This window comes from Lipophrys pholis (genome assembly GCF_963383615.2).
Source record: "Lipophrys pholis genome assembly, chromosome: 5".
NCBI classification, from domain to species: domain Eukaryota; kingdom Metazoa; phylum Chordata; class Actinopteri; order Blenniiformes; family Blenniidae; genus Lipophrys; species Lipophrys pholis.
In genome coordinates, this window is record NC_137628.1 from 17,783,434 (window position 1) to 17,799,535 (window position 16,102).

Below are 16,102 nucleotides of genomic sequence, written 5' to 3' on the forward strand. Positions count from 1 at the left end.
TGTTTGACAGTGCTACCAGCAAAAGTGTTTTTATAACACTGATACAACTAAACTCCTAGTAATGTGATATTGTAATGTCGTCCATGCCTGTAGTCAGATAGGTGTGTTCAACACTCCTACTTCTCCTTTTGTTGACAGGAACCAAACATTTCCAGTGAAAAACTTTAAGAGACTATGATTTCCCTCCTGTGTTTTCATCCTCATCACTCATTGTTCCTGTGTGCTCCTGTCAGGTCTCGCTGCTGCTTAACTCCCAGCAAACAAACCAACTACAGCCGAGATCTTTCAGGAAGTACTTACACGGGCAGCGGCACACCCACAGTGAGGTCATTGAGCTCTACCTAGCGGTGGGGTGCTTGTCACCAGCACTGATATGAGACGGATGGAGTGAAAGCAGAAAAACTATGGGAAATGTACTGCATTCAAAGTTTGGAGTGCTTTATTCTAACATTTTTGGTAGTATAAGTGAGAAAATATTAGGAATGTGTCCTACCCCAGTGAATGAGTGAGGGAGAGAGGGAGAGAGGGAGGGAGGGAGGGAGGGAGGGAGGGAGGGAGGGAGGGAGGGAATGTGTCCTACCCCAGTGAATGAGTGAGGGAGAGAGGGAGAGAGGGAGGGAGGGAGGGAGGGAGGGAGGGAGGGAGGGAGGGAGGGAGGGAATGTGTTTTATGATAACAGGTAATTGTGAATCAGATATTGACTCTGTGTATTCTGTGTATTTCTGCTTGTCTGATGTATCTTGGTGTTGTATGTACTGTTGTCTCCTCTTTTACCCTCTGAAAAGCCCTTCCAGGGACGAGAGTTGCAAATTAGTGTCGAGCTATATACTCTACGTGCAACACATCGTATTTTTTCTATGTATATTGCACTGTCCCTGATAAATAAATAAAATAAATTGAGAAGGCCTCTGGGTGGAATCAGGACCGGAGACATTTTATCTGGAAGACGTTGCGTCGATGTCAAGGAGCCGGGGCTTCTTCACCATCAGGCCAACAGGTGGACGAAGCAGGAAAGAGGACGGTTCGATGGATTAAGTGGTGTCAAAGTTGTATGTAGAGAACTTTTGAAAGAAAATCTACACAATTCCTGACAGTGAAATACAGAACTAGTCCACTGCAAATGCTTTACCACTGCAACACGAGCGCCAACCGCTGCTGGTTATAAATCACAACGGACATTTAAGTTTTAAGAGCTCGGAAAATGTTCAAACGTCTCTCAATCAACAGGCTGACATTGTGAGATATGAATAACACGCCAATATCCACCATCTTTCTGTGACATCATCCGCCTCCACACTGAACCAGCTGCACAGTAGCTGAACTGTATCTCCGTTCTTGACAGGGGAAGTTGGCCGGCGGAGCACAAGAAGACAAAATAGTCATTGTGCCATGAGAGCCGGAGCATAAAAAAAACAAAAACCATCAGCAAACTGTGTCACCGTTACCTACAGGGCACCGCAAACAGAGCCCTCATTCAGTTTCAGTTAATGTGCTGCTATCTCTTTGACCTTTGAGAGGGTTTTTATTGTTCTCTGCATTCCAGCATGACAATGAATCACCTGAAGGAAGCGCCGGCCACTTAAGGAAGCATAACATCATATTCAGCTCAAACAAGTCTATAGAGGGTCACATCGGGTGATTATGTCTCTTGAGAGGATTTGTTAGCTTTGCTAAAGATACTATACCTATTATTATCTGCACTCAAATTTTATTGACTGTCCAGAAGGTTCGCACTGAACTTGGTGAACAGGCTTTTACGTTCTCGGCCCCTGCCGCCCGGAATAACGTGCAGGTTGCACTGCAGCTACAAGAACTGATCCCGATTATGAATCTTAAAAACGTGGTGAAACTAATGGAGGCATATCTGCTTCCCTTGCTGCAGGTTTTTAGAATAAATTTTAAGAGTCCGATCTAATTAAATATTCAACCGTTAAGAGGAAGTGTTTTTCGATCTTAATGACTGGTGTAGTGGTCAGCACTTTTGCCTCACAGTGATAAGGAGTTCGATCCTGGGATTCAGGGCCTTTATGTGTGGAGTTTGCATGGTCTTCTAGTGCATGCACGTGTTGTTTTGTTTTTGGTTATTGGTGACTTAAATCTGTAGGTGTTAGTGTGTCTGCTCTGTGATGGACTGGCACACATTACACACACACACACACACACACACAATGTAATAAATCCGAGAAACAAATTCATAACTTCAAGTTGAACATTTTATTTTGTGCTTTCTTCTTCAAATAGCAAAGTGAATGAACTCACTTTAGTTTTAAAAGTATTTGTATAAATAACATCTCAACAAATCACAACAAATGTTGCAACAAAGGAATATTCATACCTATTCCAAAAATAAATAAAGAAGCGTAAAGTAAGTCTAAGTTCATCTAATTAACGGAAACACAACTATGCAAAGCAATCAGGGTGCACCATGTCAAGTTTTGTAAAAATAATAAACATAAGATGAATCAACTGTTACAATTCATACACAGTGAAACACACAATATTAAGAAACACCGGGGGGAAAATATCTACAAATGTGCACTCCCAAGGAATAGGGAAAACAGATATATATGTATATATAAAGTGCCTAAACTGCACTGTGCAAAAAAGGTGTCTACAGTATATAGCCACCCATCCACTGAACTTAAGCTGCCAAGACAATATGTCCTGTTTCACATATTAATGCTGAGAACCTATCAACACAAAATAACCCTTTACACAGCAATAAATTCAAGTCACCAGGTTTGAAGCGAAACAACTTGTGAGGTTATAGCTGCGAGGAAAACACCCAAACGTCTGACTAACTATGAATGTGAGCAAAAAGCAAATCCACCATATCCGGCACACCCGAGGCCCGCGCCACGTCTATCGCTGTCTGTCCGCTGATGTTGGCGTGCTTCAGGTCAGATCGCGGCGCTAAGAACTTCACAACATCCCGGTGACCTTCCCGGATGGCGATGTGGAGCGGCAGGGCACCGCTCTGATCTGGGATGTTCACGGAGGCGCCGTACTCCACCAGGACCTGCAGAGTGTCGAGGAAACCTGTCCGGGCCGCGTCGTGGATGGGAGCTATCCCGCGATTGTCCTGGATGTTGGGGTTGGCTCCTTTTTCTAACAACAAAGTGGCGATCTTGAAGTTCCCCATCATCATCACCTGAAGGAGACATAAAAGAAATGATGGGATTCTTTACAAAACTGCTAGTAATTGCATCCTTATTTAGGCTATAGAGGCCAAATAACTGAAACATTTCTATACAATTCATCACTTCTGACCAGGAGTGCAAACTATGGCTTTTACAATGACAGTTAAGGTCATTAAAACAACTTTCATGTGAAGTATGTATTTAGCTATAACAATATAACCACAAAGGCCTAAACATACGAGACAGAAACACACAAGTCTTATTCCCAGCCCACGTAACGACACAGTGGCTCAGGTCTCATCTCAGGTATATCCAGTAAAGACACATGAAACAACCGCAAAGACGCACAAAAGAGGACAAAAACAAAAGAGACAGGAAGCAGCTGAAAAGGCTCCAGAGAGATAAAAGCACAGCGACATAATTCAATGCAAGCCATGTCGCACAGAGTGTATGGAGACACAAAACAAGCAAACCTGGTCACAAAGTGAACCATGAAAGGAGGCAGTAATCGAATATGGTTAGAAGGATAGAAAATGACACACAAGGACAAATGCGACCAAATGAAGCAATGGAAACGACACAAAACTACCAGATCAGACAGGAAACCACTAAAATAAAGCAGAATGTGGAGGATTGTTGATGGAGCAGGGCTTGTACTGGTTTTGTGTCTGGCTGTCTTGGACGAGGGGGGAGGGGGAGGGGGAAGGGCGGGGGAGGGAGGGGGCGCCTTTGAAGAGCCGGTGTCCCGGAGCCCGGTTTTTTTTCCTCTCTCTCGCCATATTCTACTTATATATTTCACTACTTGAAAAATGGAGAGGCAGCGACAGTGACACACAGAAATCAGTCGTGTACGAGCAGCGGTCTTGCTCACCTGCAGCGCCGTCCTGCCAAACTCATTGACCGTGTCAGGATGCACTCTGCATTCCTCCAGGATCCTCTGCACCTCCATCGTGTTCCCCTTGGCTGCCGCCGCGGTTAAAGCTCTCCCGGCATCCATCTGACTCAGGACCATTCTCGCCTCTCGTCTCTCCGTCTGCTCCGCGCGAGATGCGCCACAAAGCAACCACAACAACAAATATGACAAAGAGCGTAAAAGAGGCAGAACACACGGACTGCACCTAGCATCCGGCTAACGTAAACTGCAGTCTATCCCCTCCTGGCGCCAGGTTGTCAGACAGACTCCGTTAGTTACATCGGCCTGAATTCACCCAAGTGGTGTAAAAACACGCAGAAGCCGAAATATTTATTTCAAGTGTCGCGTCGACTGGCCGTAACAAACAACTAGCATCCCGGCTAACCGCTAACGCCGTGGCTCTCCGCAACCTACCTCCTCCTGCTCCGTTATTATCCACTCCGTCGTGAGGCCTTTCCGAACCGACTGTGTCTCCGAACTGGTAGTTTTTCAAATATAATCCAAGAAAAGAGTGTTTGGAAACATTTCAAAATACATTTGCGCGCTGAGATCCATACAGCGGTGTCTCCCGACTACAATTTACAAACATTGGCCCCGAGCACACGCCGACCAATCGCAGCTCGCGCCGAGGGTGTTGCTCCTCCATATATGGTCAAACAAGGCGGCGCCACAACTGTGTTACTACGCTATCACTGTGGTAACAGTCACCGTCGACCAATCAGCGCGCGCAGCGCAGAAAGCGGGCGATTTGGATACGTTGATGTCTTCAAAGGCAGTTCATTCAGATTTGTAACCTTAAGTTGTATTTCTGCAGAAGCAAGTGTGGGAAAAAGAAAAAAAAAAAAAAAGGCGGGTGGGAGTTTTAATTTTAGGCGGAATTTAGCGACCCGGATCACACAACGCAATACAGTGACACAATCTCGATTTACATACTGATACAAGCTTATTCAAGTGTAATTTAAAACACCCAAATAAGAGAAACACAAAGGCATTCAAAAACAAATAATTTTAGAGTTATTATTTAAGCTAACATTTAAATAGATTGCAACAGTCTCACAGTAAAAACATTGAAATCAACTTGAACACACATTTCATCAACAATCAATATTTCAAAGAGCAAGTGATATTTTAAAAACATTCAATTTGTCCACTTGAAGTGATCATTTTTGCTTCTGTGAAAGTCCTGGAATCGTCGGATGTACACATGTGGTTTCACACGTTTGTCCTCAGCTGGTAATCTAAATGAAACAGAAACAAAAAAATAAATAAAAATCATGAGACCATGAAATTAATCTACCTAATCTGAAATATTCTTGAATGTTATTATAAATTACCTCCACTCTGTGTGATGTAGCGCACCCATGGTAAAGCCTGGTAGCCACTTTTTTCTATGATCTTCATATACCTCACCTGGAGAGCAAGAGACACGTTGAGGCAAGAAGCATGCGGCAAGAATGTTCATCATCAAATTGAATTTAATCCAGTTTGTGGCAGTAAGCGCTTCGGCTTTCGTAGGGACTTGAATGTTGAAATGGTTCACAACATATTTATAGAATAATGATCTTCATACACAAGAAACAGCCGCCACATCACAGCAACTTTGAAGCTCCGGAATAATCAAGAGTGTGCTCAGGCTGTATTCTTAGGTCATCCAAGTGAAAGCAACTCCTCCAACAAACACACAAACCTGGATTCCTGACACTGTGAAGTAGGGGATTTCAAATTTCACAGTAATGGGAGGCTTGCCCTCGAGCTCATCGTTTTCCACGCTCGGCAAACCAAAATGAGCCCTCATGAGAAACTCTTTACCTCCCTGCATGGACAGATGCACACACACACAGAGAAATTAAATGAACAAATTGAGAGACAGAAAATATAAACTTAGGTTGACACCATTTGGATTTAAACTGCTGGGAATCTCTTACAGGAAACGACTTGATGGTCCAGACAACCATGTTCTTCTCAGGCACATACTTGGCATTGCCTGTGCTGGTTTTAAACTTGGGTGAGTCGGCATCGCTGGGGACAGGAACCCTGACCTCCACATTATTTGCCACAGACTGTTTTTTGAATTGTCCTTTTGCCTGAAAATAAAGTAAATTTAGATACGTCATAAACCCTTCATGCTGGCTTAAGGATAATTCATTCTTGGTAACAACCACTTCAACTGCCACTCTAGAGGCAGTGAATAGATATCTCTGTTCATTAGCAAAATAAAACTGAACATGAATCACTACTTGAAATAATAAACTACAGAAATATCTTTTGCATTAAAAAAAAAACACTTAAATGTCCAATAATACATCAAAGAGGACAACACATAAAAAAAACTCTAAAAATTCTAATACCTTAATCATGATTTCCACTCGACTGTGAGAGAATTTTTCGATAACAGATTCAATCCATATCAACGGTTTCACCTGCAAAAGATACGGGGAAAAGTTTCAGTGCACAAATACTTTGATAAGTCAAAAGTGACAGTGTCAACCTCATACATTCTGTTTATGAGTTTATTCCATTCAGATGGTTTATTCAAAGAACAGATGAACAAATTTATCTTGTAAAACTAAAGTTTTAATGGGGCTGGTGTAGCTTTATGTTGATCAATATGGTATCATGATGTCTGCTTCTGAACGCAACTTTTAATAACGCTGCTCTTACACTTTCATCAATCTAAATAGTTTGTACTTATAGTTTTAGACCGTTTCTTGTCTATAATGTCTTACCAGTAAAACATCGAATAGGTATTAGTTTATCAATTACAATGCAAATGTTCCAATTTGTACTGACACTGTGCTATCAGTATTCTGTCATTTGCAGTACGAGCAAAATACTTTCCCTACTTATATATATATATATAGGAATAAAAAAAAAACAATAAAAGACACAAAATTAGACCATACATGAGTGTTGATGCGGTAGGACATCAGTTCAGACTCTCCATCTGGAGGAATGAAGGAAATCGTACGATCGCTCTCGAAGCGTGAGAGACGGACACACTGGTGAAACTTCACGTCCTCCATCACCACCGTCTTCCCTTTGTCCCCTGAACAGACAGAAAACCCTCAGAACCTTTTGGAATTATTGCACTTTGAAGAAGTAAAATGAAAAAGAATGATTTAGTGAGGCAGTGGCGGCTGGCGTACGTCCAGTGAGCGCAAAGAGCACTCGGTCGTTGAGGCCCAGGCGCAGTTCAGGCATCCCGGACAGCATGGTCTTCAGCTTGACGCTGCCCACAATGTCACTGCTCATCACGCTGCCATTGGCGTTCACCTGAAGAAACAAAAACATTAAGTCTAGTGACATGATTTCATTATAAGTCCATTGAACCAATAAATTAACAGCTAATGCAACATAATATATATTTGCTGATAATATTTTACTGAAAAACCCTGACTTGTCTAGTCAATTACGTATAACAAAGCTGCAATTATCCCACAACTTTACTTTTAAATAGTCACGATGAGATTGACGAAGTCGCAGTAGTACAATGAGAACCCATTTGCATTGTCATCATTTTTACAAATTGCAGAAATCCTTCATAAACGGCATCCATCTCAGTGTTGTTGTTTTTTTTTTTTAATAATTACATATTTGTGTTTCTATGACTTTTATTAACTTACAATAATTGATTTATGGGAAAAACAACAGCACACATCCCAGAGTTCCTCTTTAACACCAACATCTCATACGAAATCAAACTCATTTAGTCGCTTACCAGCACATTAATTGACTCAATAACATCGATGAAGACTTCATTCTTTTTGTATTTGATGCCCTCCGACCGCCAGGACACGGCGTTGGTAACGGTGGTCGGCACCTTTGACTTTGCCACCTCTAGCTTGGCTCCCTCCTGAGTGATGTATCTGAAAGAGACGGAGGGAAGGAGCAATGTCATACGGCAAAGGCAGCAGATCACTTTGAAGAAAAACAAAAACATAAAAAAACAAACCAACTAATGGTATATTTGAATATCTAATTCATATCTTTGTGAGTGACTGGAGGTGTCTCACTCCTGAAGGATTTTGCTGTCCGTCGTCTGAGGAAATCCAAAGTCCATCAGCTCATCCAGCAGCTCATAAACCACCACAAAATTATCCTGGATGCTCTCCTCCTCCAGCTCCTTGAAGTACTCCGTGAACACCTGCACAGTAACGGCACGGTAGAGGCTTTAAGTACTTCTTATTTAAGATAGTCATCATCTCTGGTGGTTACCTCTCACAGACTCCCCCTACCAACTTCATCCCTGGATAAATATTGACAAGTACCGAAATGACAATCCATCGCTGTGTGAAATGAGTCACTCACCTCAACGAGTTTGTAGAGGAATGAGTAAACAAGGGAGGCGTTGGAGTTCTTATTTGTGGTGGCCACAACTGCACAGATCCAGTTAAGGAGAATTTCACACACTGACTGTGAAATCTTCATATCACTGCTCACAAGGTTCTTTATGTAATAAACCATTATTTGTCTCTTTATCCAGATTGTTGGAGTCTCACCTGTACCAGGCTTTAAGGTATGCTCTGTTGCTAAATGTTATATTTGATTTGTTATACAAAACCATTTTTAATCATGTTATTGTTAAATAAATTAGTTACACAAACCGCATTTTAACTCCAGATACTTTGGGATTACATTTTTAAGGCAACATTTTACAATATTTCTCAATCATAATCTCGGGGTGGAAAATCTAATCTTTAAGGCATATCCAAGAAACAACAAATAATTAAGTAAAAAGCACTATATTCTGAAAAATTCAGGGATTGCATCAAGGAAATCTTCAAGGTCCTCAGAGCACCTACAATTCTGTTCAACGCCAGAGGGACGTTCTCAATGACACAAACCGAGAACATGAAAACTCAACTGCAGATGATGATGATGATGCTCCCGATTAGATGCAAGTCGAAGTCAAAACAAATGAAGATGAAAAGAGAGGAAGCAACATCAACAACAATAAATTCGCACTCTTATGCTTTCTGAATGCCGGGACGGAGTTTTACCTCATCCCTGAAGGTCGAGTCCAGCTAAGGACACGCTCTTGAGCCCTATAATTGCCTTCTGTTACAATCTGAACCACTATCGGTGCAAGGATACGGTAGAGGTTGCTGTGTTTGATCCACATGAAGTGAACATTGCCGTGAGACAGCACGGGACACAGCAAGCCTTCCTCTTCGTGTTGCATGAGCAACGGCAGGAAGTGGTCAATCTCTGCCATGTTCACATCGCCTTTGTAGTTCCGACAAATCAGCACCTGAACAGTGAGAAGACGGACGGATGATTAGAGTTGCTTCAGGCATGGTGCACCGATACGGAATACTTGAGATGGTCTTCAACAACTGATCAAACGTAATGTTTATTTCCATTCGACTCAAGTGAATTTTAGGAGGGCGACCTGCCACCTTAAACTCTTTGGGACGAAAGTTAATCTGCCAAAACAGGAATTTGTTTGGAGTATTGTCATGAGTTCAAAAAAACAAACAAAAAGCATGTGAAACTATCCTCTGCCACTCCTGTTTCTCTGGTGTGTCAGGTTACAGATTCTTCTGCCTCAGAAGAAAAGAGCGTTTGTTCCATGTGCAGGCCAAAACAGCAGCAGTAGCCAGACTCTCTACACTTCCACTTGTGTCATTTGAGGCTGCAGGCTGCATTCCCACTCACAGCCAGGTATCCGGAAGTGTGAAACGGGGGGAAATGGCCAATGAATGAGTCTGTAGCTAGTCCTCCATTAATTTTTAACGACCCTTTTTAATGTTTAACAGTTAAAGGAACAGCGAAACCTCAGAGGAGGAAGATTTAGAGTTTGGTGTTAATGCGAGTATGACTTGAGAGAGAGAAAACAAAAGGCGGACCGGTAGCAGAATATGTAAACAGTAATGAGGTATAATATTGAGCTCACCTTCCCCTTCAGGTCCAGCACGAATATAGCGGAGGCGGACATGGTGGTCCGGCCCGAAAAACAGGAAACTTCAACAAGTGAACAAGCTCGGGGCAAAGTTCAGCTGCAGTACTCGACGCTAAAACTTCAGTCTGTCCATAGAAAACCGAGACGTTCTCGAAGCTGGATCGACCGAGGAGTCCAGCGTAATGTCTTTCCTGACGGCGCTCTGACGTCAACGCGCACAGGTGAAACATTTACCAGCTCACCTGAGCGGATGGAGACCTGATGGCAGGCTGTGATGATCGGTCTGTCCGCTAGAGGGAGCCACAGATACGTGAGCGGAAGCAGTGTCGACCGACCAGTATCCTCCAAGTACTGTAGGCTGTTTTTCCTACATGAGAGGACACTAGTAAAAATACTGTGTCTTAGTGACGGTTTTTCCACAACTTGTGGCACTTTTGGCCTACTAGTGTGCAATCAGACCTTTCTAATAAACTCTTGTGCGTCACTTGTAACACTAGTAGCCTCCTGGACCTCACTAGTAGCACCAAAATGCCCACCCCTATCACGAGTAAGGCATTTTTGACCTCACTACTACTACTAGCAAATGCCAAATGACTAGTCGAATAGTAAGGCATTTTTTTATGTTACTACAACTAGTAACGGCAACGATGCCCACTAGTGCTAGTAGTAAATGCCCAATATGTAAACTTGTAGTGCTAGTAGACATTTTGGACTTTACTAGTAGTACTTTGATTAACACCAATAATAATTTGCATTAGCTGGTCTATCATACGTCAGTCAACAAATAGCTTTCTCCAGTCATCCTCAACAAATGCTCACACATAGAACAGCGGCTGTGTAAGATACATCCATTTTCTCCGGAACTGTACTGTATATTCATCAGCATTGTCTCACATGCTGGAAGATAAACATTAGCACGGGCAACATGAGCTGACTTCAGCTCGACGATTACAGCCACGATCTAGTTACAGCTAGTTAAACTGTAGCATCATAATACTAATGGAACATTAGTGACACAACAAACATGAACTTTTATTTCTGTGGAAGCACACACATCTCAAACTCGGATCAGCTGGTTTTATGATAGACAGACACTAGTGAATATAAATGATCTGGTGTTCAGGAGAGCCAGCTAGTGGTGAAAATTAAATGTTACCTCTCCACAAATACAATCTTCACAAGTGTCAGAAAGCACTTTTTTTTTTTTTTTTTTAAGAATCAACCTTTGGACCTTTAACTTCTTATACATTTCAATTAAAGGGTTCTTTGCATGAATCCAAAGTCATATTTTCTTAACACAATGAATTATATATTTTTCTAAAGTATCTAATAGCTCTACAGTTATTCAAGTAATGGTCCTTAAAATATGAGACCTCTTATATGGCGTTATCCACAATGTAAACTCAGATTATTTTTTATGTATAATTGTGCTGAAGTTATTTATAATAGATTAGCCAATGAATGACTCAGGTATCACCAAAGGAACGAGGATGCTCTCCATGAATGAAACGTCAACCAGAGAACGTGTCACTGAAAGAAGTTTGCATCTCAAAATTAAGTATTTTTCTACATGGTTATGTCAAATACTGCAATAAGACTAAAAACAGAAGAACCTTTTCTATCTTTGAACTCTGCTTGTCAAGACCTACAGTGAATGAATAAATGTACACAATGTAAATTTCAAAACATGTGTAAATACTGTGGATTGAAACAATGTGAAGTTTAAAGTTGAACCACACAAATACAGGGCCCTTCTGTGTGGAGTTTGTGTGTTCTCCCTGTGTGTGTGTGTGTGTGTGTGTGTGTGTGTGTGTGTGTGTGTGTGTGTGTGTGTGTGTGTGTGTGTGTGTGTGTGTGTGTGTGTGTGTGTGTGTGTGTGTTTCCTCCGGGTACTCCGGTTTCCCCCACAGTCCCAAAAACATGCACTGGGGGTCCCTTAGCAAGACCCTCGGCACCCCCAGCTCACCAGGACACACTTGAAAAAGAGATTATTAATCTCAATGTGGTTGTCCTGGCTAAATGAAGGCTAAATAAAAAAGTTGTTATTGAGTTGATGTTTAAACCATCTGGTGTGATGCAGGGCACATTCAGAGTGTGGATGGATAATGGATGGATGGATGGATGGATGGATGGATGGATGGATGGATGGATGGATGGATGGATGGATGGATGGATGGATGGATGATGGATGGATGGATGGATGGATGGATGGATGGATGGATGGATCAATATGAAATGAAAGGAACCTGGCAGCCTGCATTTTCTATTTATCAACATACTGTACATTCTTCCTTATTGGCTGAAATAATCAGTAGTTCTGGTAAAACATCCACATATTCGGAGATCTGTAGTAACAATGAAAACCATCATCTGCCAAGGTGAAACAAGTCGTTGACAATAAAAGTTGATTAAGTTAGTTTGAACTAAGTAAAATATACAGCATATGAATAAAAATAATTGACTCATGACTCCAGCTGAACATTGTAGTTGTTCCCCGATGGTCAGCATGACCGGACAAATGACACACAATGCAGTTCCTGGAGCACAGGAGTTGAATGTCGGTGAACAAAAACAGCTGCAACACAAAAACTGAGAAGATAGATTCTGTCTATTTCTTCTGCCTGATATTTATCTGAGTGAAACCGGCAGCCTTTTAGCTTAAGAGTCATTGAAACATTCCCTGCTCACATGTCTGGTGAACATTTTAAGCCATAAATCTCTCTGGGCCCCTCCGTGTGGTATTGTGCTCCAGATCCAAGACTCAGCTTCTTATCAGCTGTGTTTAGGAAGGCTATGACTTACATTAACACTCAATCAAACGAGAGGCGTGTGAATGTGTGTTTCTGAAGGCCAGCTGGAGTCCAGTCTTTTGCAAGAGCCCCCTCCTTTTGTCAATATAGGTTTGGTGACTCTTATCTGGGTCCTGTTTACCTAATGAGACATGCCTATCTCAGTGATATAGGGACAGCTACACCTCAGGTCTGTTGTGGTCACACAGGATATGAGCTGCAGTAAAACTCATCACAGATCCTTTGATCAAATCCACTTGTACATTTCCTTTCACTCATTTTATTGGAAACATTCCAAAATCTGTCTTCCAGGTCTGCAGAAGGTTTGCTGCTTTTGTCTTCTTCGGGTTATCCGCCCTCTTGAAGTGGCCGGAGTCCAACACAAACATAAGAAAATCGTTCTTAGACTTGGAGAGAAAAAAATCTTTACATCTGCAGCTCCTACTAAACTGACCTACATTTGACTCACTGGAATGTTAAACATTAGGTTTCCTATACTATTCCTCCATTGTATTCAACTGATTAAGCATTTAATATGATCCTATGGAAACTGAATTTATGGTATTTTAACAAACACAATTCACAGGATCAATGAAGCCAAAATCAATCTTTTTAATCATGAAGCTGAAAATACTAAAATATCTAATAACACAATGTATTTTGATATTAAATGCTGAACTGACCATTCAGTGTACATGTAAATGCTTTTAACTATGTCTGTCACAACTAATTAGATTTCATATCTAATATCTTAAATAATAAGTGTCAAAAAACGTCTTTTTTTTTCTTGACTCATACTAAATCTACTCACGTGTTCGAGGCATTTTCTGATTGTGAATCAGGTGAGCTGGGTTTCTCAAAACATTTAAGAGTTTCAGAAGGTATCGTATATTATAGGACAAAGAAACATAAGACGTTGTTAAGGTTTTGTGGGGAGAAAATAAACACAGGATAGATGGTCTTGTGAAAAAATGAGAAATGCTGTGAGGATCAGAGCATCAGAGCTCAGTGTGATGAATCTGAGAGAAAAGGATGTCAAGGAAACCTAATGTGAGTAATGATACCCCGAGGCTGCTAGTTTTGGGGCAGATACGTGATGTCCAACCGAGCTGTGAAGACTTTTGGCATCGTCATGGCTGGATAAGATAGATGTCACATTATAATGTAATACATGAAAAAGACAATACATCTAATATCAGGTGAATCCCCCCTGCTGCTTGCGACCAACCCATTTATCCCTCAGGTTGTCAAGCAGAGGCCAAACATAGTACTGTTTTTATCTACTCATGAGAACAATTTGTCCCTTGTTACTTGACAAGGGAATATCTACTCTCCATCTGCACCCTCCTCCCCGCCCCACTGTCAGTTTTCAGACACTCCTCTTCGCTTACGAGTCAGTGGTGTGAGATGCCACCTGGCCAATAGGAACAAAACAAACATGAAAGAGTAATGAGAGGATGCCAATGACAACCAGCAGGAGGTAAGTGTCATTTGTCACAGGGGATTCCGTGCCTCATGGGTAATTGCATATTTAGCGCACTGGGAAAGTTTCACAGTACCAGCGCACGGTGGTGCTCCAAATGAAGAAATAAATTAAGATTAAATCCTCCAAAATTTCAAAAAGGAGTTGAAGAAAAGTAAGAAAACTAAAGATGATATATTTGAGCCTCATGGGATGTCGTCCTACAGGGTGTGGAGTTTTTTTTTTGAGACTGCTGTTTCCAGTTCCTGATAGACGACATACCACAGATTCCCGCACACAAAAATGATGTCCCTGAATAGGGCCAATCCGTGACGTCAAACCCGAGTCACTCGTTAGAGTGCATCTGCAATGTCTCCAACTCTCACAACCCTATCAACAATTCAAGGACTTATCCTTAAAGTTAAAGTTGATGCTCCACTTTAAACTAACCGAGCAGCTCCACCCACAATTCAAGGCTTAGTGACACTGAAAATTGTGCTTCCTTTTTTTTTAAAATTTAAATGAGGAGGCTATTGTTCATAAATTACTTCTTAATTCATGTTGCTGCCCGACCACAGCTTCCTCAACTCACTTTATATTACACATAGTGTGTATCATGAATTGCAGAGGACGTCTAAGTCCATTTACGTAGCTATGAAACCATACACCAACATCACACCATAATCTGATGAATGCGTCCTCAGGACACCTGAAGGTGAGCCACTCATTACAACCAGGTGTGTTGGAGCAGAGAAACACCTAAAACATGCAGGACCAGGATCAGGCAACACTTACCGAATGAGTTGGGATATATTCTTCACTTACCTTTGCTGCTATATATTCTTGTCAGCCACTGTTTGGAAGGTCCCAGTCACACATTTTTGGAGTAGAAACCCTTAAAAAAAAAAAAAAGAATAAAGATCAAATAGAATTATGTTCAGGCCTTAGTCGTCAAATCAGTTCATCTGAAAGTCAACTTTTCGATGAACTGTTTATGAAGGAAAAACACAATTACTAGTGATCACCTTCATTATCTGCTGCTGTAATTGGACCAAATCACCGTCTCCATCGATTGTCCTGAATGGAGGTAATTGTGTGTTTGGAATCGTTTTACAATGAAGGCACCAGAATAGAAACCAGATTGGTCGAATGATTGGTGAAGTATTAGTTTCTGTTGGCTCAGAAACACAAAAAACCCCCATCAGGCCATTAACCAAACAAAACCGAGGAAGGACGAGAGTTTGATGGCGATTGGTCTTCAGCCGTCGTCCTCTCTCGGTTTTATCGTGCTGCAGATGGAGTCATACCCATGTTTCTAGGAAACAAAAGGATAAACAGCTTTTATGGACAACCATTGCATTTTAAAGTATTTAGTTTCGTCAGGAGCGAGCTCTGTGATAATCGCTTTATGTCCCATCTTGTACTTTAATTTGATAAATTAATTAATTGAACCCTATTCACAGTGTACTCACTCAATCACTCGAAAGTGGAACATTTCAGCCATTAGCAACTTATGAAGGTTATTTTAAGGGTGATTATTTTCAATAGAGACTTTTTGAAACTCAAATTTAATTTAATTTTTTAAATAATGATAATAATACATTCAGGGATAAAATGGCAAATGTCATGATTTATAGTTTGAATGGTATATGTTCATCACTGGATTTTTATAATCTTATACAATCTTGTTAATGCATGTTTTTTTTTTTGTTCATTTAGTGTTTGAAAGAAAGGCTGCTCAACAGGACCTCAATGTGTGTGTATTACTTTATGGGCTCTGTGATCCAATGTGGTGTGACATTTCTTTATTTGATGATCGCGTATTGAAAATGAAAGCCATTAAGTAACCTTATACACTAACTTCAAGCAAAAGGTGATTTCCAATGGCAAGGGAAA

General features: G+C 41.3%; 2 protein-coding genes across 3 annotated transcripts; both read right to left on the bottom strand.

Annotated features, from left to right (window-relative positions):
* Window positions 1–2,196: 2,196 nt before the first annotated feature.
* Window positions 2,197–4,745, bottom strand: cdkn2d (cyclin-dependent kinase inhibitor 2D (p19, inhibits CDK4)). Of its 2 annotated transcripts, XM_080463434.1 has the most exons (3): window positions 4,468–4,745; window positions 4,012–4,173; window positions 2,197–3,151 (listed from the first exon to the last, which is right to left on the bottom strand). In XM_080463434.1, exons 2-3 carry the CDS (start codon window positions 4,150–4,152, stop codon window positions 2,798–2,800), a joined length of 495 nt encoding a protein of 164 aa, XP_080319560.1. In that variant the 5' UTR covers window positions 4,153–4,173; window positions 4,468–4,745; the 3' UTR covers window positions 2,197–2,797. The 2 variants fall into 2 exon arrangements, with proteins under 2 accessions (XP_080319560.1, XP_080319559.1); XM_080463433.1 differs by having other exon boundaries at window positions 4,012–4,643.
* A 90-nt stretch (window positions 4,746–4,835) lies between these two features.
* ap1m2 (adaptor related protein complex 1 subunit mu 2) lies at window positions 4,836–10,203 on the bottom strand. Its single transcript, XM_080463432.1, has 12 exons — window positions 9,950–10,203; window positions 9,148–9,304; window positions 8,362–8,429; window positions 8,067–8,197; window positions 7,772–7,919; window positions 7,200–7,326; window positions 6,957–7,099; window positions 6,402–6,473; window positions 5,979–6,137; window positions 5,741–5,866; window positions 5,388–5,463; window positions 4,836–5,291 (listed from the first exon to the last, which is right to left on the bottom strand). Exons 1-12 carry the CDS (start codon window positions 9,989–9,991, stop codon window positions 5,266–5,268), a joined length of 1,275 nt encoding a protein of 424 aa, XP_080319558.1. The 5' UTR covers window positions 9,992–10,203; the 3' UTR covers window positions 4,836–5,265.
* Window positions 10,204–16,102: the final 5,899 nt, after the last annotated feature.

What these genes read in the sequence shown, in the direction of transcription:
- cdkn2d (XM_080463434.1), bottom strand. Translation starts at nt 4,152, where the DNA reads ATGGTCCTGAGTCAGATGGATGCCGGGAGAGCTTTAACCGCGGCGGCA. An exon ending in TTGGCAGGACGGCGCTGCAG is followed by an intron (nt 3,152 to 4,011) that starts GTGAGCAAGACC and finishes TGTCTCCTTCAG; the next exon opens with GTGATGATGATGGGGAACTT.
- ap1m2 (XM_080463432.1), bottom strand. Translation starts at nt 9,991, where the DNA reads ATGTCCGCCTCCGCTATATTCGTGCTGGACCTGAAGGGGAAG. An exon ending in TCCTCTACAAACTCGTTGAG is followed by an intron (nt 8,198 to 8,361) that starts GTGAGTGACTCA and finishes GTTACTGTGCAG; the next exon opens with GTGTTCACGGAGTACTTCAA. An exon ending in GCTCTTTGCGCTCACTGGAC is followed by an intron (nt 7,100 to 7,199) that starts GTACGCCAGCCG and finishes CTGTCTGTTCAG; the next exon opens with GGGACAAAGGGAAGACGGTG.